Here is a 21,482-nt window from a genome sequence, read left to right on the forward strand (position 1 = left end):
AAGAGCTGCTTGACAGAGCAGTGCACACTGTTCTACTGCATGCATGTGTGCGCATCAAACATTTTGCCACATCCCCCTGTGTAGGGTGACAAGGGAAGTGGTTGTTCCTGTTGTGCAATGCTCATTTGTAGTGCCACTGCAAATCGATATGCGATTGATGACTTCATTCCGAATGTGCCACTTGCACATAATTTATGACATCCATTTCATTCAGATATTCTGTAGCCATTCTGTAGCCATTCTGTATCCATCACACATGCACTGTATGTAGGAATACATGGCCATTTATTGAAATAAAGAACAAAAATACCCTGTCTCATGAAATTTTTAATTAATAGGAAATAGGTAATTCTTTACTGACAGAAGAATGTGTACCAGTACGAGTTTGAGCATCGAGCACATTTTGTTGAAAGTTAAAGCATTTTTGAGTAGTTACCGTTCAGAGATTGATATTGTGTGCAATGTATCAAGTAGCCCATGCTGTTACGGATTAGAGTAGCCACAATGTCTTGTACCCAGTTAAGTTGCAGTTTCCCTGATTTCTATATAATTCTGACTCTGAATTGTTATATGAAATGTTCAATTTTGGTATTTTCTCATTTACTTCGCAGGTCAAATCTCGCTCTTCTATTTCTGCTTTTACACATGCCTTGCTGCATTCTGGGCCTGTATGTTGCTGATCTTCATGCAAACTGTGGACTACAGCCGGCCTAAGTGGGTCTCCTATGTCAGCACGCCGAGTAAGCACCAACCAGTCGAACTTTTTTTTCCTCCATTTTTCAATTTCATTTATTGTTTCTGCATGGTGGAAATCATCTGTTGAGAACGACAAGGGCGTTAAGTTGTCTTGAACACTATGGGTTTAGTGGCAACTTAATGCCCTTGTCGTTCTCAGCTGATGAAATCAACAAATCATTTTAGAAAACGTATACATTCATCTGTCATGGCTATGACTATGCATACAGTTCGACCTCGATTATCCAGCCTCCTTTTATCCGGAAATCTCTATTATCCGGACGCGTTCACGCAGTGAAGGACTTTTTTTTCATCCAAAAATTGAGAAAAAACAGTGACTTTAAACTCAATTAAAATTTCTAAAAAACTCACACGATTTATCTACAATATTCCCGACAGAACTAACATAAATTCACACCACATTATCATCGTAAACGTAAGGGACTACAATTTTGCGCAGGCTAGCATACAATTTGTAGATTACACCACCGTTGCGGGGTACGCTACCTGCCTAGCTGCCAGTGCACTGGGACGGCAGCTTGGACAGCAGCTATATACATTAACATTATGTCTCCCATATCCGGCCAATTCGCTTATCCGGATGAGCGCCGGTCCCGACATGACCGGATAATCGAGGTCGAACTGTATTGATAAATGTACCCAAAAAAAAGTCATTGTGAGAGAATACAGAGACATACAAAGAAAATCAAAGTTTCATGTAGGATGGTCCCCACTAAGCAAAGCTTTAAAATGTGGGGTCTTATTAGATACACAGAGAAACAAATATTTTTAAGAAGCTCTCAATATACTTACAATGTAGCTACAATGGAACAACAAACTATTCCACAAAGCAAAACAATGATAGATATCAAAGGGATAGGGAATATGAAGGAAAATGAGAAAGAGTGTATCAGAGAGAAAGCAATAGAAAGCTTTCACTGTGCAATAAAAACTGTTTTTTTGTTTCATCTGTAAATGGTAAATAATGCCTTTAAATTCAGAACCTGGATGGAACGTATGACTTACCACCACTACTAGCTTTCTGACTCGAGTGACAGAAATTAGTGATGACTAATCAAAAGCCAGGTGGTTTCACTCTTGTCGGCTGTGGCAGGCTAATCAAGACCTGTATATATTTCATGGCTTGCTGTGAAAGTATAAGCCAGTTTGCAACTCTGCTTTGCGCATGAGCAGAAAAAAGTCATACATGTGATAACAGACATGGTGATTTGTAAATTCAGAGAGATGAGCATCTGTGATGCAGTGATTGTTCATGTCATCCTTATAAATTCGCAAAATTGAAATGCACGCGAGCATTCCTTGTTTTACAGAAAATAGTGCTTGCCAGCACATTAAAGAGACAGCAACAAAGAGTGTGCATTAAAGCCAATAAATAGCGATGATAGATAATGCTTGTTCATGTATTTGTTGGAATGGAAATGGCTGCTTCATAATGGTCACCTGGTCTATGCAGGTTAATTCTTTGTTATTGTAGTCACATTCAGGGCCCAAGGGCCAGCTTTTCAAGTGAGTCCTGTTTCAAATATCAAATATTGCAAATAAACATCACAGTACAACAGCAACAAAGAGAAAAGGAGGATCATAGTGAAATTAACAAGATGTGACATCTAAATAGATAAAAAGTGATACAGAAATAAAAGTTAAAAGCAGTAAGAAATTATTAAATGCAAGGTTGAAAATATGTTCAAAAACAGTGAGCAATCATAACCAAAGTTTAACAATAACAAGCAGAAACAATGTAGTGTGTATGAGTTATCAGTTACTTGTTGTCATGACGTATAAGATACTGAGTTTGAATTATGTGACCAAGTTTGTCTTTGAAACCATTCAAGGCAGTGAAATGTTATATTCTGAATTCCGTAAATTGCAATGTCAGACAAGCTGAAGCTGAGAAAATGAGTGAAGTGCCTAATTGAGAGAAAAAAGCAGGATGATTTGGGAAAATGTGCATATGTGGTAATTACGAACCGGCTTATTGCATACATCGTAGGCTTTACCATGACATGTGCACAACATGTTTAGAGGAATCAGATGAACTGGCAGCAATGGGATTTATTGGGCCTATTATCAAAGCCATGGGTGCTGCTTGGATGCAATTCACAATTTTTTACAAAGACTTGCAAAGATTTTGGTGGACTTATTCCTGATTGGCTGTGAAAGTGAGTATTAAACTCGAAACAAGACAAAAATAATAAGTAGTATCAAGATACATCAGTTCTAAATCTGTTTTTCAATTGCTATCTTGATTTTCATGCCTCCGCCACGAAGTGGTGCAGGAGGCATTATGTTTTCGGTTTGTCCTTCCGTCCGTCCTTCCGTCCGTCCTTCCGTCCATCCGTTATGATTTTTGTGGACAGTCACTCAAGAAAGTGAGATTTATGTGTGTATATTGTGGAAAAAAAACAAATAAATTTGAACTTGAACTTGAAAGGTCAAAAGGTCAAAGATCAAATGAAAGTGCTGAACTAACTTTTTCCTCCATATCTCGGAAGTGGCTCAAGTTATCTTGAAACTTACTACATGTTCTTCCTGACAGTGTTTATCTTATGAATTTTAGGGTCAAAGGCCAGATGAAAATGGTAACAATGTACTATTTAATACAGAAATTGCACTTTTTCTCCATACCTTGAAAATTGCCCAATGCATAAACTTATGATAGGTCAAAGTTAAGTGAAAGTCCTTAAATCCCCAAATACATACTCTCCTATTCATCCAATTAAACCCAGGTCAAGGGAGGTGAACATTCAACACATTTGTGACAAACTTGTCATTTCAATATTTTGCCAATTTTGTCAAAATGTAATCACACATTGTCCACATGTACTATAGACCTATTAGGAGAATCATGCATTATGGCGGAGGCATACCAGTCGCCATAGCGACATTTCTAGTTTTGTGTGTGCTTGTTGACTTCCCTTGTTTTACTTTCTGTTTATTACCCACGCCGATGAAAATCGGCAGGGGGTTATGTAAAGGGTTCCGTATGTTTGTTTGTTTGTTTGTTTGTTTGTTTGTTTTTTTGTTTGTTTTTTTGTTTGTTTGTTTGTTTGTTTGTTTGTTTGTTTGTTTGTATGTTTGTTTGTTTGTTTGTTTGTTTGTTTGTTTGTTTGTGTACAAGATAACAAGAGAACGGGTAAACGGATTTGCACGAAATGTTCAGGGAATGTTTGGATAATGACAGGAAAGAATCGATTAGATTTTGGTGATAATCGGTTGACCCTTGCAAATTCTGTGTGACCTTGAAGTTTTGACCCCATGGTATAGTGACCATTCCGAAAATTTCCCGTTTCTCACTTTGCGATTTTCCGCTACCATACGAAGACATAAACTCCCCAACGATCCGACTTCGCTGCTCAAATGTTCGTAAGAATTCCGAAATTTACGTTTAGGCCTATTTGAGGGACTATGTCCTTCTAGATTTATGAAAGTTCGTTCTCCGTCATCACAAACTGGCCCGTATTTTGATGATTTTTCAAATTAACATTGATTGTTTTTTTCGTTGGAGGAGCATTTTGCTCGGTCGCAGTCACACTGCACGATATGCGTGCTCAATGTCAATGCGTGTGCAAGGCCGCTGAAAATGCATCGCGCTCTACACTGTTGGTGCAAAATTGCACCGGGGACGTTGCGGCGCTCGTTGGTGGCCGAATACTGGTGCAGTAGACATTTGCATTCAACCCTTGCATTGAATAATTCCCGTAGACACTAATCATAGGGGTAATTGCCTAGGGGGTACGTAAATTTTGTTTTTCTTTTTTGCTTTTGTGGATACCATCAAAGATCGTACACTCATACGACCTTTGATATTTGATGATTTTTCAAATTAACATTGATTGTTTTTTTCGTTGGAGGAGCATTTTGCTCGGTCGCAGTCACACTGCACGATATGCGTGCTCAATGTCAATGCGTGTGCAAGGCCGCTGAAAATGCATCGCGCTCTACACTGTTGGTGCAAAATTGCACCGGGGACGTTGCGGCGCTCGTTGGTGGCCGAATACTGGTGCAGTAGACATTTGCATTCAACCCTTGCATTGAATAATTCCCGTAGACACTAATCATAGGGGTAATTGCCTAGGGGGTACGTAAATTTTCTTTTTCTTTTTTGCTTTTGTGGATACCATCAAAGATCGTACACTCATACGACCTTTGATATCATCACACTCTCGGCTTGCTATAATCAAAATATCCCGCAAGAAAACGGCGTATTTCTCGATTTTTAGCGCTTTTTTCCGCGACCCGTCGCGTAGACAATACTCTTAAAACTGGACTTAATTCGCGCGCGCTTGGAAAAGTTCCGATTCTGCACTTTTGACGGTGGAATTTGGGATTTTCGATGGATTTTTGGAGGAGACTTAAGGACTTTCCTGTACGTGAATGAGTGTTAATACCGTATGTGTAATTATGTGATTTGCGTGTGATGTGACTGTAGAACCAAAGATCGTACACTTCAGTGTACGATCTTTGGTAGAACTCACTGGCTGGTGATAAAGCACACTGGCAATTAAGTGGCCGAATTCTGGTAGATGACCGAATGCACATTATGTTTACCCCGACTTTGTACTTAGGCGTGGGTCTGCCGCCTTTGACGGCCCCTCTCTAGTTTTGTTTATTTTTACTTCTCTATCTTTTGTCATTGTTTCTTCAGGTCTAGTAGTAACTCCAAGTGAACTTGAAGAAAGGATAAGCTACACTCCTACAAATGAGGCAACCTTCAGTAAAACAGTGGACAAGCTTGACGACCTTTGGAAGAGTGAGTATGGCATAGCACAGAATAATTATGGTGATGAGAAATCTCATTTGTGATTATGGCTTTTTAGCTCACCTGAGCCAAAGGGCTCAAGTGAGCTACTGTAAAAGTGGTTTCTTTCGCGGTGGTTTTTTTTTTTGCGCTTTTCGCGCTTTGAGGTTGAACCGTGAATTTAACATCGTGCAAAAATGTTTTGCACTCGTCGCTTGTTACAAGGCTATCATTACTGACCGCGAATTTAAATACACGCGAAAAAGTCAGCACTGATGGAAACCGCAAAAGTTTCTGTACGCGAAAGAAACCACTTTTACAGTATTTCGATCGCCCTTCGTCCGTAAACTTTTTACATTTTCATCTTCTTCTCAAAAACCCCCTTAACCGATTTTCACCAAACTTGGCAGGTAGCATCCCTAGGGGTTAGGAACTCAATTTGTTAAAATGGGCACCATGCCCCATCCAGGGCCCCCAGGGGGGCCTAAACCCCCCAAAATGAAGGAATCTTTAAAAATCTTCTTCTCTAGAACCAGAAGTGATAGAGCAAAGTTAATACTATGAGCTAAGTACATTGATGACTGTAGTTTCAAGTTTGTTCATGGCGGAATCAGGGGTGCCCCCCTTGGGACCCAGGGGAGGGGTCCTAATGGGGCCTAAATTGTACATTTTCATCTTCTTCTTGAGAACCCCATGACCGATTTAAGAAACGTGGCAGGTAGCTTCTCTAGGGGATTAGGAACTCAATTTGACAAAATGGGCACCATGCCACACCCAGAGGGTTCCAGGGGGCCCCCAATCCCCTCATAAGTAAGGAATGTTTAAAAATTTGGGCCCTTATTGTATATTTTCATCTTCCATAAGAATGCCTTGTCAAATTTTGGTAGAGCTGTGAATAATTTTAATAGATTAGTGACTGTGTGAAAGGTGAACTTGCGATACTCGGGTGAGCGCTCGACCCATGGGTCTCTTGTCTTGTGTTCATGATATATATATTTTTTTTTGGGGGGGGGGGGGGGTTGGAGGAGATGGGGTAAATAGCCATGGTGACTTTATTGGCTTTAATGGAGAGATTGGTTTCCTTCATACACTGGACCAAATCTCGAGCATCTAAAATATGAAAGCTGGGCTCATCATTTATATGTATGTAGATGATTCTGACTGTTCAAAAGGGGTTAAGGGGAGGTATTTATTCTTTGTTTCATTCATTTGAAATACCATATTCATGAGTGATTCTAGATAAAATACAAAGACAAACAGTTAAGACACTGATAATGACATTGGGCTTGAAAGCCTTTTGCAGTGGAGTACATGCTTATGTGGTATCGCACTGCCCACATTCTGATTGTGTGATCTTTCCTCTCCATAAACCGTCTGTCCGCAGAAATTAATGAAAGCAATTTTGACGAAGAGGCGATGCCATGCAATGCAACGCTACCCGGAGACAAGTCAGAGCAGAGGTACTGCACTTTTGACCTCAGCACTCTCGGACAGTATTGTACTCCTGAGAACTCCTTCGGCTACACGACCACACAGCCATGTGTGCTGGTCAACCTGAACAGGGTAAGGAAAGATCCTCTTTATCATATGATGCATCATGCGTTTCTCCAGGGTACCATAGTGAACCCCTGGGTACCACATTGTGTAGCGCCACCTCGCGTCTACTCGAGGACAGCCGCAAAGAAATGCATGCACTGTGTGCGCGTTTACATAGTCATTCCCATGCCATTGCATGTTACACTATGCATGCATGATACGCTGTGCTAACAATAGCGTGTGCTTCAGTGCAGTACAGTGGCTAGCATGCGCTAGCTCCAGCTAGCTATCGTGTGTGCCCCCCCCCCAAAAAAAAAAACAACAAAAAAAAAAAAAAATGATAATAATTTCCCACATTTTGGCAACCTAGAGTACAACCTTGAAAAATGATAATAATTCAACAAACTGGCAGATTTTTATTTGGTACCCCAGGGTACCATTTATGTCATACATCCATGGCATCTTTGCCAACTGTTACTTTTTTTGCACTGTCCTTCACTGGGATTTTTGCATGTCTGTTTTTTTTTTTTTTTGGCTTTTTTTTGGCTTTTTTTTTGGGGGGGGGTTGCCAAAAATACAGCAGCTTTCATGGAAAATACATTTCTTCTACCAAAAAATGAGCCTTTCAAACCCTCAAATTACTGCAATGTTGTGTTCTGACTGATATTCGTACATGGCTAGGAACTTCGACATCATCGCAATATCTGTATAGCTGCATGTGCATGTGCAGTTGAAGTTTTCTCGTCTAGACGGTCTCTTGGTTTTCAAATTGTGCACCGCTTCCTCAAAGTGGAATCAATTCTGTTCCTTGCTTAGACTTGCCTGTCCAAAAGCTGGTTTATTGAGATGAATGTGCAATGGTGCCGAGAAAGGTCCCCCCCCCCCCCAGCATACTAGATAAGAAAACAGAACAACGAAATAAAAATTACATTTCTATGGAATCTCTTCTCATGTGGTTCAAGAGGAATGCCACATTTTCAAAAGTTACGAAGTCTCCCCGATTCTGCAGGACGACCCTTATAAACTTGATTTCTCCTCGTGTCCTGGCAAGAGAAAATAAGAGCCGACCTGATGTGAAAATGACTGAGATGCATGATAGCACGCACAAATCTTCCTCGGTTTCCCTTTTTGAACCTCCCTGATTTTTATCCCATGCTCGTTGGCAGCCCTGCAAAGTTGTGAGGTTGTGGGGCGTGGAGTGTGTTTTGTATAGCAAGCAATATGCTGCACGGTTGTGTCAGGTAGCATTCTGTGATGCATATATCTGTCCCAGGCACTGCTGCCACCCAGAAGTTTCATTTGTTGTTGTCCTGTCATGCCAACCAGCATGGGAGGGGAGGGGAGGGGGGGTGGGGATAGATTGAATGAGGGAGTGAAACACACAACGTGCAATTGCCCTACAGGTCAATTATGTTGATTGCCTGCTTGTCGCTGCTCAAGTTTAGGTCTCATTTAGCCCAGCCGCCAAAGTCAGTCCTGGAGTTGACCCGCTGGTGTCCTGCATGCAAGCATGCATGCATCTCTCATGTAGCGCAGCACAGGAGGCATGTGAGTGTGCTCGGGGTGGCTTATGGCTGAGCGAGAACGCCGTGAAATGAGACGCCCACTAAGGTGGCGATACACAAAACATTTAAACATTGTGCTGCCGAGTTGGTTTTGTATTCATACGTGTGCTGAGGTGGCCCACAACTTCAATTCTCCAGCATGTTGCATGAATTGTGTGCAATCGATCAAGCCAAATCATGTTTTCTCAGCCAGTTGTAATGTGGCGGCGGTGCAGTTTCAGTACGCCATACGACTGGCTATTCCGCAGCGTCCACGAATGCCTCCCTGTGTTGGCATCTCTCTGCCTGTGTGTGGGTGTTTGCTCACACATGTTTGTGTTCACAAAGCTTAAAGGGATGGTATAGTGTTGGTGGAGGTGAGGATTCAGCCTCTAACTTTTTGCGAAATACTTAAAAAAAACCACTGTACAAAATACCAAAGAGCATCCAGTTCTAAGTGGAATCCAAAGTTCATTTGATGAAAATTGGTTTTGAAATGGCTGAAATATCCAAACACAACGTAAAGCAAAGTTATCCTAATAAAAGGTGGCTTCCTCCTTTTCTGGATACTGTAAAACATGATATATTCGGGGCACGAAATTTTCTTGAATTAGAGCCGACGGCCTTTTTCATGGCATGAAATTTTCGCGAATTGCCACTGGCGTTCAATGTGTATAGTGTTAAAAAAAGAAATTTCGCGTGCATTTTAATTTCGCAAATCTTGGCGCTCGCGAACGCGAAATTCGCGAAATTAAAATGCACGCAAACATTCTTTGTTTTACAGTATTTTGATAATTTTGGATGATATGATTATTTTGGTTATCTCAGTCATTTTTTAAACCAGTTATCATCAAATTTTGAATTTCTCTTAAAATTATGTACTATTTCATGTTCCAGAAGAGGTTTCTCATTGTCTAAAATAAAAAAATCATTATAGAAAGTTGTTGGAAATCTGTAGCCCACTTGATTGAAACTGTACCATCGGTTTAATATGCCACCCATGGAGCAGTTTTCTGGCCATGATATGAAATGCTCAGGGCAGGATTATAACTTGCTGAAGATGTGAAGGAGATACAGCTTTATTTGAAACATAGTGTGAAAACTTTATATTCTGTGTAAATACAAAATCAGGTTCATTACCATTGAGATTTTTTTTTGTTACACTGACAAAGTGGTTGCATTGATGTCATTGATTCACAGTATGTTTGTAAAGATGTGTATCAATTTTTCTTTTAAATTTGTTAATAACTCGTTAACTTCTGTTTTTAAACTTCTTTCTTTGAATATCACCAGTACTACGATATTGTTTCTACCTCATGAATTCCTGCTCCTACCTCCCCTCCCCCCCCCCCAAAAAAAGAACAAAAACAAATGTAGTGAAGATTTATGTTTGTCTTCTCTCCTTTGCAGGTGTGGGGATGGATCCCTGAAAATTTCGCTGCGGAAGATGCTCCCGATGGTTACGTAAACGGCCACGTTCTGATCAAGTGCAAACCATACGTGAGTGTTAACATTTTCCTATATCAGAAAGACACATTGAGAGTGATATTTCCTCTTTGTACGATTGTCGAACTGAGCACTAATAAGGGGAGACGAAAATAAGCAGAGGTTATTGTGAAACCAGAAATTTTTCAAGAGCATGAAACTTTCACAAACTTCTCGAGGAGCCAGGATTCTCAAAAGTAGAATGCACTCAAAAGTGTGTGTCTGCTCAATGCAGATAAATGGCAGTGGCAATTGGGAATAGTTTCATGCCGCTAATATTTCCGGTTTTTATAGTACTGCGCTCAGTTTAGACTCGGGGTGTGTTTAGCGGTGAGTCTTACCAGCAGACTGGCTTGTAACATTGCCCCTGCTGTGCTGATGCTGACAGTGTTGTGTTGTGATGTGTGGGCATTCAAAGTCTGTAGTTGGAAGGTCAGTGAGATGAAATTGCCCAGCAAATGCATGTCGTGATAAATATTAAGAATTGTTAAAGTGTAGATGATAGCTTCAAATTGTGACAAAGGCCAGTAACACCGTGAGAATATTCCCTCTTTGTAGCTCAAGTAAACTCATGCAGTGCTATTGACCGTACTTCTGCTTCTTTAGACCTATTCACATATTAAGATGAGTATCAATGTCGTTTACTGGTGCATGTTCATGTATTTAATCATCTAACTGGTGTTAGAGAAGAGAAAAGTCATATTCTGTTATTGCTCGATTCATTTTCCCTCACTGCCCGGCTCAAAAACACATGCACTGGTTCTTGAATTTGTGCTGCTCTGTTGTCAACCCATTCAAAATGTGCAGAGAAAATTGGGAAGAAGTTTTTGCGAGTTTTATAAGTTACGCCAGCCACAAGTTGCGTGAAATAGCAAATCAAATGTCCCACAAAAATTTGCCAATTTACAATATGTTTTCAGGGATTCATTAGGGGTACTGTTATGAGGGTACAGACTTGTTATCATGACTTTCGTGCCATTGTGTTTTCTCTTGTTGCGCATTCCACATTTCAGAAAGACAAGGATGTCGCGGCCGTGAATGCCACTCAAGTATACCCGCCCACTGGAATTCCTTTTGCGTACTTCCCCTACGTGGTCGGCACCAACAAGAAAGACCAGGCGCGCTACATCACCCCCTACGTGGCTGTGCGTGTCTCCCTCAACGAGGAGGAGGCCGTGGACAGGGACGTGAAAGTGCAGTGCGAGGCATTTGCCGCAAATCTAGACCCAAGGGGTGGCCTCTACGATACCAAAGAGAGGTCACAGTTTACAGTCATTTTCAAATTGGGTAAATCAGCAGCACCCAAAGACGAGATGTAACACAAGCTAACGCATGAGTTCCCCAACTATATATGAGCCATAGTCTTTGTTTCTTTCCAGATATCATTTGTAGGTAAAGGGTCGCAATGAGAGAAGAATCAAGTCACTGCCGATGAACTTCCCTTCCCTCAAAAAGAAAGAGAAGAAAAGCATGAAATACATACCCCTTTCACTGTCCGCATGTTTTGATAATTGTTTTAGAAGTGGTTTTCGTAGGCATACAGAGCAAACCGCATCAGAATTTTGCCCCCATTTTCAGAGAGTTTGCAGCCCAAAGCCTCTATGTGAACTTTTCTTTTTAGTCTAGAAGGTTCTTTTTTTGTTCCATTTTGTATCCTTTGCCTGATTTGGCCGACTCATTATTATGTCTGAAAGGCTTTATTAAACTGCCTTGATGCCTGCGTCCAGTACTGCCGCATGGAAACCAGCACCCCCCTCCCTCCCCCACCCTAAAGCGTTGAAGGGTGAGTGTACGAGAGCAGTACTTGCTTCTTCTCTCATATGTGCATTGGCAATGACATGGGATGAAAACAAACATATTCAGGAAAGCCAGTCATTCAAAGTGTTGCAAAGATTAGCTTGGAGTTTGAATTTTGTTTGGATTTTTTTTTTATGTGTGTGTGTATGTTTTTTTTCATTTTATTTTATTTTTCAATATTTCCTTTTGCGCACCGCAGCATCAGGGCAGGCCTTCTTGTATTGTGCCCGGGTTCTTGCTAGGGCCTTTTAAAAGCGATTTGAGTGAAGGCAGCTGATGCTTGCGCAAGGTGAAGAGTGTTAGCCGAGACCTCGCTGTGCTGCAAAAACCGGTGGAAGCGTGTTAAGTTTTAGTAGAATCGTTTGCTCCGTGTAGCTTTCTTGGTGCTCTCTAACCAGTGTGATTTGAGTGGGACGAATAGGGCGCAAGAGATGAACGTAGAAATAGTTAGTTAGATGAGAGCGAGAGAGAGAGAGAGAGATCGTGTGTGAGAGATGGAGAGACAGTGTTTTCTAGTTGCACGAGTGTGTGACCTCGAGCCGTGATTTTTAACATCTAATTCGCAAATCCTTGATTGTAACTGTTCTGTATATGTAGCCTTGTATATAATGGGGATACTGTAGCAGCAGAATCGTTCCTTTCTCGTTATTTCCATCAAATGTTACTACAAGCTGTCCAGTGTTGCTGATAGTACGTTAGAGATCTTCAGGAATGTGGTTCGTTTCATCTACAATATTTCTGCTCCGTTTTTTGTGACAGTCGGGAGGGTTGTAAGGGGGATGGAGATCTGAGACCCTCATGGTGTGTAAGTTGGTGAGTTTGCCAGCAAAGTCGATTATCTGGCTACGTGTGCATCTGCTCAGTAAGCTCCCATCCCATCTGTGATGTGGTTTGTTTTTGGTGCGCGTGATTCATGGATATCTCAATTACAGTCATAACTTATATCTGGCTGTGCCTCCTTTGGAGGAAAAAAAAAAAAGGAGAAAGAAAGAAATGGTTTAGAAAAGCTGATATAAATACTAATGAGGAAATTAAGCTACTGTTGATCTTGCACACTTTGAGGCAGGCTGAAATTGGGCCGACCAACCCTCTTCAAGAATTGTGTTGGTTTATTTCTTCAGCATTGCTATGGCTATTTGCTCTTCCACACAAGCCCCGCCCCCATTCCACCTCTGAGCAAAACGTGGTGGGGCACGCATGAGTACGAAAGTGTGGAAGTGAGCGAAGCTCAGGAGACTTTTGAGTATCCCTGTCCGTAGAGGGAGTGTATGCTTGAAACAATACTGTACTCTTATTCACTTTGAAGGGGACTTGTTCATAAAGCTGTGTTTATATACTGTAAGTCTTTTCATTTTCACATTTTTGAAGTTTTTGTGTTTTTATTTTTTTCTTGTTCTTTTTTTTTTTGTTTACTAGTTAGCAACAAGTGAGTAGCACACTTCTGACAATATATGACGAGATTTCGTTATTTATATCATATTTTGGTAGTTGTTGCAGCAGATACGTATGCAGAATCTATTCAGGTAACTGATAACAGGTGTTTGTGAACAATACTTCAGTTTTCGCACTTTACACATTTATAATTATACATGTGTGTACAAACCGTTGGTGGTTTCTTGAGTACTACGGAGTGCAAGGTACTTGGACCACATTCTGTAGTGATTAGGACAATTTTTTTCTGTTATTATTATTTAATCTTTTATCCATATATTTGGATCATTGTGTTCGTGATAATACATTATTGATGTCAGGAAAGGGTTTTATTGTCGACAAAAGGGAATGGTAGCAATACTAAATACAAACATACTTGTGTGTGGATTGTGTTACTGTAAACAATAAGTGAAATTTATCATTTACCAGTGGATGACTTTGCTGTAGTTATTTCCTTTATTGCTCTTATTTTTTCAGTTATAAATCGCACAAACAGTAAAGGCCTTTCTTGGTTTTTTTCCCCCCATAAGAATGCACCACTATAATGTCAAAGTATGTTTCAAGAAACACATGTTGATGTTGCTGTTTTGTTCCATTGATATATCTACACAACTTGTAAGTTCGCCACAAAAAAAAAAAAGTGAAAGAAAATCATAAAATTTTGAGGAATGTCATTATTGCAACTTCAATTGTAGAATATGGTACAATAATTGTCTACTCTCGTGTGATAGGTAGATATAAATATGTATAATGAATATATCTATATATATTGTCTATATTGATTGATGTTTGCAGAATGATATGACATGTCACTTTCATCCAGTTTTGTAAATGAGAAAAGAAATTGAAAATTTGAGAAAACTTCCCAAATCTTTTTTGCTTCGGTTGGACGGATGGGGTGAAATGTCTCGTCCAGTTTCGACCGTTTGGGAGTGTCAGGCAACAATCTTATCACACCACCAGCAGGAAAGGGGGTTTGTGCTGCCCAGCGCTCAGCTCAGCTTGGAATAGGTCTCGACACTTGTTCCGGGCACAGTGAGAGCAAGGGCTTGCGCGTGTCTGTGCATGTTATTATCTTCCTGAGCGCAGAGCGGGAGCGGCAACAACCTGTCCGTTCAGAGGGGTCTCGACCTCAATGCCACCCCCGACTCTTGCGGCACTTCTGGTGGAATAGTTTTATTGGACACGTTTTCATCTATGTCTTATGCATTATGCAATACCGCTTTGTACAGACTCTGTAGAATACGTATCCTTTCATGTCTTGAGTTTGGTGCCAAATAACCAGAATGCAGAAATCAAGAAAAAGAAGGAAGAAAACAACAACAGAAAACAGAAATTGATTACTTTCAGTTGTCCACAAAAACACACACAGAGTCAAAAAGAAGAGCCTTTGACTTGTAGGTAATGGTGATGGGTTGTGATTTAATTAGCATTTTGATACTGATGAAACAAATTTGGTAAGTGCATTCTAGGTATTTTTATCTGTTTTTATTTGTACTTCAGCGATTCAACATGATTGACTACTTTGCACATACACTCTTGGTGCAGTCAAAACCATCTTACAATGTAGCACCAGCAGTTTGTTTGAAAGGTACATTGCAAACTATATTAAAAGAGTTTATTCTTGTAGCAGGATACGATGTTTTAATGTGTTTGTAGTATTATAGATTTGAAAAAGGAAAAAAAAAAAGCTATACACAAAAAAAAAAGAAAAAAAAAGTTCATTCCACTCGTTTCTTGAATGCCCCAAAATATCAGCATGGTTGAATCCTACTGTGCCCTGAGGCAGTGGGCCAAGAAATCTGACTTTGTGCAGAGAAATTTGGATGTTGTGATAAAGGCCCATGGAAAAAAAAAAAGAAAAAAAAAATCTTATGTGAATGGTACTGTATTCATCAGTTTGAAGAATTATTTTTCTTTTAAGAAAGGAACTCTTTAAAGGATCATGAGCAGCCACGTACTGCCATGATCTGGTATTTTTTAGATTGGTGTGGTTATTGGCAACGATAACGTGCTCGTTATCAGCCGTCGACGATGCTGTGCTGCAAGCCCCGCGTCACAGCGGGGAAGTGCAAAAAAACCAGGCCGACTTTCCACCCAGATTGGATTTGGTCGGCAATGTGCACGTCCGGCTGACGGCTGGGAGTGTAGCGAGTGATACAACAGGCTTGCCCAATCCTCATTTCATGCTTACCGTACCTATCTTGTGTATAACTATGCAATGTACCAATTGTCGGGAGCTGTCCTATAATATGGATTGTGGCAGTCTATATACATATGACATAATTTACTATACTCTGTACGGTTCAGTGCTGTGTAAAACAGTAGGTCTCTTATTGATGGGAACCAATAATTGTCTTATGATTTAATACAATAAAGTTGGAAGTTGGTTGGTCTTTTTAAGATTTGAAAAAAAAAAATCAAATAGTATTTTTCTCTTTATTGATGTGAACCCAAGCAATTGCTCTGGATCTGTGATTGGATTTTAAGCAACCCTTCTTTGACATTTTAAAAACTGTAATATTCCGATGAAGAGTGTATAGAACAGGCCTGGAAGACACGTTTTCTTAAACAAGACGTGTTGTGAACATGACAATGCATATTGCGTAGAACAGTAGCTCTAGGCAGTGTATTGTACTTGTACGACTGTGTGTTCTGATACGAAAGATTAATAAAAACGTTTGAATTTTCCCCAAAAAGTATTGGGAGTCTCTTTTCATTCGTGTATCTATGTTGAGTGGATTGGCAAAGAACAAGTTCCTACCATGTATTAGGTCCAAAGATTAAAGGGTCACTTAGTGACTTTCCTAGTTTTATCTCTGTACTGCATGGGTGCAGAAAGTATACAAAATATTACACTGTATTCTTAGCATCTTGCTGCCTACTTTTGTCAAGATATGCAAAATGCACATTGATGAGGTCAGTGCTACAAAATTCATACTTAATACAGTGCCTGTTACACACTACAAAAACGCACAATATCTGACGGTTAAATGTGAGACAATCTATTTATGAATGCATTCGTTCACAATCTTATTTATACTAGGTGTTACAAAAAACATTTCCCACTTTTGATCCTTAATAGTTCAAAAACTATACATCAGACAACACTGTCATTGATATAAATAATAACTGAATAGTGTACATGTAGTTGGAGGTGATTCTAATATGAGAGCATCAATCAGTTTCATGTACAAATATGTTTTATATTTGGTATCAACATACAGTAGTTCGCACATCAAGTTCAAGTTCTAATTCTAGTAAAACAGCATGAATACCGCAATTTTATTAAATCTATTTAACAAAACTGAATGATCAAGAGTATCAAAAGCTTTGTGTAAATCAAGGAACAAACCAATGCAAGCGCTATTGTATGAAAACCAGGGCCCCATTTCATAAAAAGTTGATATGATCGCAACTCTTGCTAAAATGGCAATTGTTGTCATGGTAACGACAAGAATCCAGCTTCCTGATTGGCTGTTGCTATGGGAAGTTGCCATTCCAGCAAGAGTTGCTATCCTAACATCTTTTGTAAAATGGGGCCCAGAACTACAGGTCGAAAATATAAATACATCGTACACTAAGCAATGAAAGCTACACTCTTCAGTTTCGTAGATGAGAAAATTATTATCGCGAGCATCGACTAATAATTATAACTTTCATTGACTTTAGCTTCAACACATTTGTACATGATTATACACGAAATGGTACATAAGTTACATAATAATTCATCTAAAGCCTCACCTCATTTTGTTGCAACTACGTTTGATTCTTCGTAAATCATGAAGGACGGTTTCGCATATCTCTCCTCCTTATCGTTCCAGTTTTAATGGACGTGTAGCCAATTAAAGCGAGGTATAAAACCTCTAAACTCGGTTGATGTACTGAACATAATGCATACTAAACACTAGTTGTACCCTCGCCTATCAAAGTCGAACAGTCGAATCTAAAAGAACTGGAGAAAAAAAATCCTGTGACTTGCGTAAATTTCGACTTAACAAGAAATTATACACATGAAATACCTATCCGGGGTGTCGAATTGGTTACAGCTCGTTATTCCGAAGGCTCTTCAGTCCGAAGATTCGTTATTCCGAAGGTTCGTTATTCCGAATTACATTTTCGGATCAACAAATTAATCTTCGGAATAACGAACCTTCCGAATAACGCCACAAATGTTTGGATTAACGAACCCTTTTACATTTTCGGATTAACGAATCACTAGGTGTATGGAATTTGTGTGTTTCGGATTAACGAACCTTCGGAATAACGAACAGCACCCGTCGAATTAGGGGAGGTCGACCGCGTTTTCATGTTAACCACATTAAAGGAGAACGCTGACTGATTTTCAGACTTTAACATTTGAACAACTGTAAATTGATTACACTGGGTACAGAGCTTCAGAATTTATAGTGACTGGGTTGAGGAATGAGAATATTTTCAACATTTATAACGAATCACAATGAACAAGGATGATGACGTAGTAGCTTCACCATAAGAATGCATGAGTTGGGGCTCATGGAAGCAGAACAAGAGAAGAAAGCATGCATAAATTCTACACAGGAGACCTCGTTAAACAAGCGGTGTTGTAATGAAATCACAGTGCTACATTTCTGAATATGTGAACCTCCGGTTCATGCATTCTTACGGCGACCCCCCCCCCCCCCCCCAGGCATTCTTATGGTGAAGCTGCTATGACATCATCCATGTCATCCCTGTTCAGTGTCATCTTCTAGGATTTGTTCAGAGTAATATTTTAGGGTTTTCAGAGCATTAGCGTCTCTGCTCAAGGACCACAACTAATTCAACAAATTTAAACATGGAGTTGTCAATAAATGTACTATTTTCACCAAATACAAATATGTCATCACTTCCCAACTTTCCCACTGGTTTGTGGACAGAAAAAAAAACCCCAACAACTTTAAATGAAAACTATGTTTGTGGCCATTGATAAGATAACTGCACCCCCCCCCCCAACTCATCGTTGCTACGTTATACAAGACTACAGTCATTTGATTCAAAGGACACATTTTCTGTCATATCCTTGAATACATGCGTAAAAGAGAGGAAATTAACTGAAGATCTGTGTAAATCTTTGTAAAAAACCTACAAATGAACGAGCCGTTGACATAATCTCACAAAGACAAGCCTATAATGGTTGCAAATAGAATCACCGATTTTTGAAAACGTTGATCACTTTGAAAAATCCCATAACTTTTTTTTTGTTAAGACGAATATATATGTAATATCATATAATTATGATAAAACAGAAACCAAGTCCATGCTGTCATTAGCAACAGTTTATTTCGGCACAAATTCTCGAGCGATTCGCCCTTTCTCAAGTGTTCTTGATAATAATGATAATAATGATGATAATAATAAATGAATAAGTCATAACAATAATGATAATGATAATATATATATAATTATTTATATTATATATATATATATATCTTACAACGTTCTGTTCGTTACGGTTGACAATATCCTCTAAAATCTCCTGGTTTCTCCCTCCCTCTTGAGTTGGAAAAGTTGAGTAAATGCAAACGAGCAGAATAAGCTTTTCTCTAAATTCGGAGATGAGACTTTGACATGTCTAAAGGAATTAGATAGCGATTCATGGTGCTATCACATATCCCGTATATACTCTTCGGAGAGCGCGCACCTGTTCATACAAGTTAGTAAACGGTTCCTTTTAATTGCGAAGTTGTACGAGCGGGACCGAAGACAGTCGGGGAGAACCCGACACGACACGAGTAAACGAACCCTATTTGCGACGAGATGATAAAACCAGTGTTCTCTTTTCTTAGTCCCTCCCCTCATCTACACACTGCAACAACAAAAGCAATTCCTATATACTTAATCAAAACAGCGTAATTTTGTAATGAAAAAAAAATTGAGCGAAAGGATTTGGCAGGGATATTACTAAACTTATTAACTAATTTCTGCTGGAATCATGAGAATGATCTCTATTGAGTTAATGCGCGAGTGAGCACTCATTAAAGACAAAAACATGCAAACTGGCCACTTTTCAAGAGTCACGCAAGTCATTTGTGAAACATTCTGCTTCTGTTTTATCATCCATCGTTTGACCCTGTAACACCTATTCTGACACGTTCATGTCTTTTTTTACGGTTGGGTGAGCAAAATGGCTGTGTTCAACTCTCTCATAACTTTAAATTCCATGCAGTTGGTTGAAAAAGTTGCACAAGATATTGTTCCCAACATACAGCGCGTGTTGTACGAACATTAAGTTGTTGTTACATGGTTGAGTGAACACACTTTAAAGATGAAGCAAGGAAAGCTAAAGGACGTCAAACAATGGGTGATAAAACAGCGTAACAGCGCTTAAACATTCACCAGGTGCAGAATGTTTTACAAACTCCCCTCCCCCATGATTTTTGTGACTTTTTGAAAAGTTGTCCTTCGACAGATCACTCTGATTTTTACTCAGAAGCTAGTCAACAAGTGTAGAAATACCCCTTCGAAGTTATTTTGCTGAAGACTTTTTCGTTGAAAAGTTACGCCATTTTGTTATTTTGTTGTTACGTGTATGACAAAACGTTACATCCTGCTGCTGCTATGCACTTTTGACGGGGTGTTGGTGTTGCCGCCTAACAATCATTTGTTTATACATTAAAGTACCATGATACTTTTTTTTTTCTTTTTTTTTTACATAATATAATCCTTGCAAAAGCAACATTACTAAATTATCACAATTCCGATACGTTTTATGCATTTGATACAGGCCGGTGTTAATTTCATTTCTTGTGCCCAATAAGGAGATTCAATATACATAATACCTGTATGCGAATATCATTTACATTTAATTATATACCTAAATTCTGTATGCAACTCTTGATCTCATCACCCCGTGTATTGTGAAGGCCTGTACAGGCCTGAAGTTGTCCTTCGACAGATCACTCTGATTTTTACTCAGAAGCTAGTCAACAAGTGTAGAAATACCCCTTCGAAGTTATTTTGCTGAAGACTTTTTCGTTGAAAAGTTACGCCATTTTGTTATTTTGTTGTTACGTGTATGACAAAACGTTATATCCTGCTGCTGCTATGCACTTTTGACGGGGTGTTGGTGTTGCCGCCTAACAATCATTTGTTTATACATTAAAGTACCATGATACTTTTTTTTCTTTTTTTTTTTACATAATATAATCCTTGCAAAAGCAACATTACTAAATTATCACAATTCCGATACGTTTTATGCATTTGATACAGGCCGGTGTTAATTTCATTCCTTGTGCCCAATAAGGAGATTCAATATACATAATACCTGTATGCGAATATCATTTACATTTAATTATATACATAAATTCTGTATGCAACTCTTGATCTCATCACCCCGTGTATTGTGAAGGCCTGTACAGGCCTCCGTGATATGGTGATTGTGACTTATATTGCTGCGTCGAGATGTCTGGTGGCGCACTAAATTTTCATTGATTTTGTGTATGTGTGTGTGTGTGTATGTGTATTTGACTGAATCTAATTATATTCACCGCAATGCTGTTAATTCAATAGTATTTAATTTACCGATGTAAAATTGAATGCATCGGGACTGAATCTTTAATAACTCTCTGTTTTCACTTTAATGGATAGGACATGCATAATTGTCTTTCAGTATAACTCCCATCCTATGATTGCACTATTCGGAGAGGCTACTGTATACGAGTTGAATATATCAGCTAGGCCTGCCATGACGTCTACAATAAAATCAAATGACGTCATCAGCTTAAAATAATTTGTAACGCAAATATAAATGTCCCCTTATTTACCATTCTAATTGGAAACTTATATAATAAGATTCATTGCGACAATCATTTTCGCTTTCTGCCATTTTTTTTTTCTTTTGCCTTATCATAATCTACCAACATTCATGTTCGGCTTGCAAATGACATTTTAATCATGCTCCGAGAAGGAACACACTCGTCCAGGTTGACCTTGAAAATGGAGTAATATCGAACGATCAGAGTAAAAGAAGGTTTATGTGAAGATAAAGGGGAGACTTGAGAGGTGATCGATTACAGCATAGTCTTAAATTTCCAACTTCCACATCATTTTGATAGCTCCTAATATCACTGTATAAAGGTTAAAAAAATATACAAAATTACGTAGTTCCAACCACAATGTAACCTCTACCATTCTATTCGTCTGACTTTACTCTAATATTCATTGAAGGGGAATTC

At 39.3% G+C, this 21,482-nt stretch overlaps 1 protein-coding gene across 1 annotated transcript in view; it reads left to right on the plus strand.

The window, feature by feature from the left end:
* The window catches only part of LOC139732045 (sodium/potassium-transporting ATPase subunit beta-1-like), a 48,405-nt gene extending 32,430 nt beyond the window's left edge, over positions 1–15,975 (plus strand). The window contains exons 2-6 of the mRNA XM_071642924.1: positions 612–740; positions 5,402–5,506; positions 6,879–7,057; positions 9,985–10,074; positions 11,073–15,975. Coding sequence (XP_071499025.1) covers positions 612–740; positions 5,402–5,506; positions 6,879–7,057; positions 9,985–10,074; positions 11,073–11,378 — 809 coding nt within the window. The 3' untranslated portion in view covers positions 11,379–15,975. The remainder of the gene's footprint in view (positions 1–611; positions 741–5,401; positions 5,507–6,878; positions 7,058–9,984; positions 10,075–11,072) is intronic.
* Positions 15,976–21,482: the final 5,507 nt, after the last annotated feature.

Source organism: Diadema antillarum, unplaced genomic scaffold (assembly GCF_040938485.1).
Source record: "Diadema antillarum isolate AM-2024a unplaced genomic scaffold, OU_Dant_1.0 seq00000398_RagTag, whole genome shotgun sequence".
NCBI lineage: Eukaryota > Metazoa > Echinodermata > Echinoidea > Diadematoida > Diadematidae > Diadema > Diadema antillarum.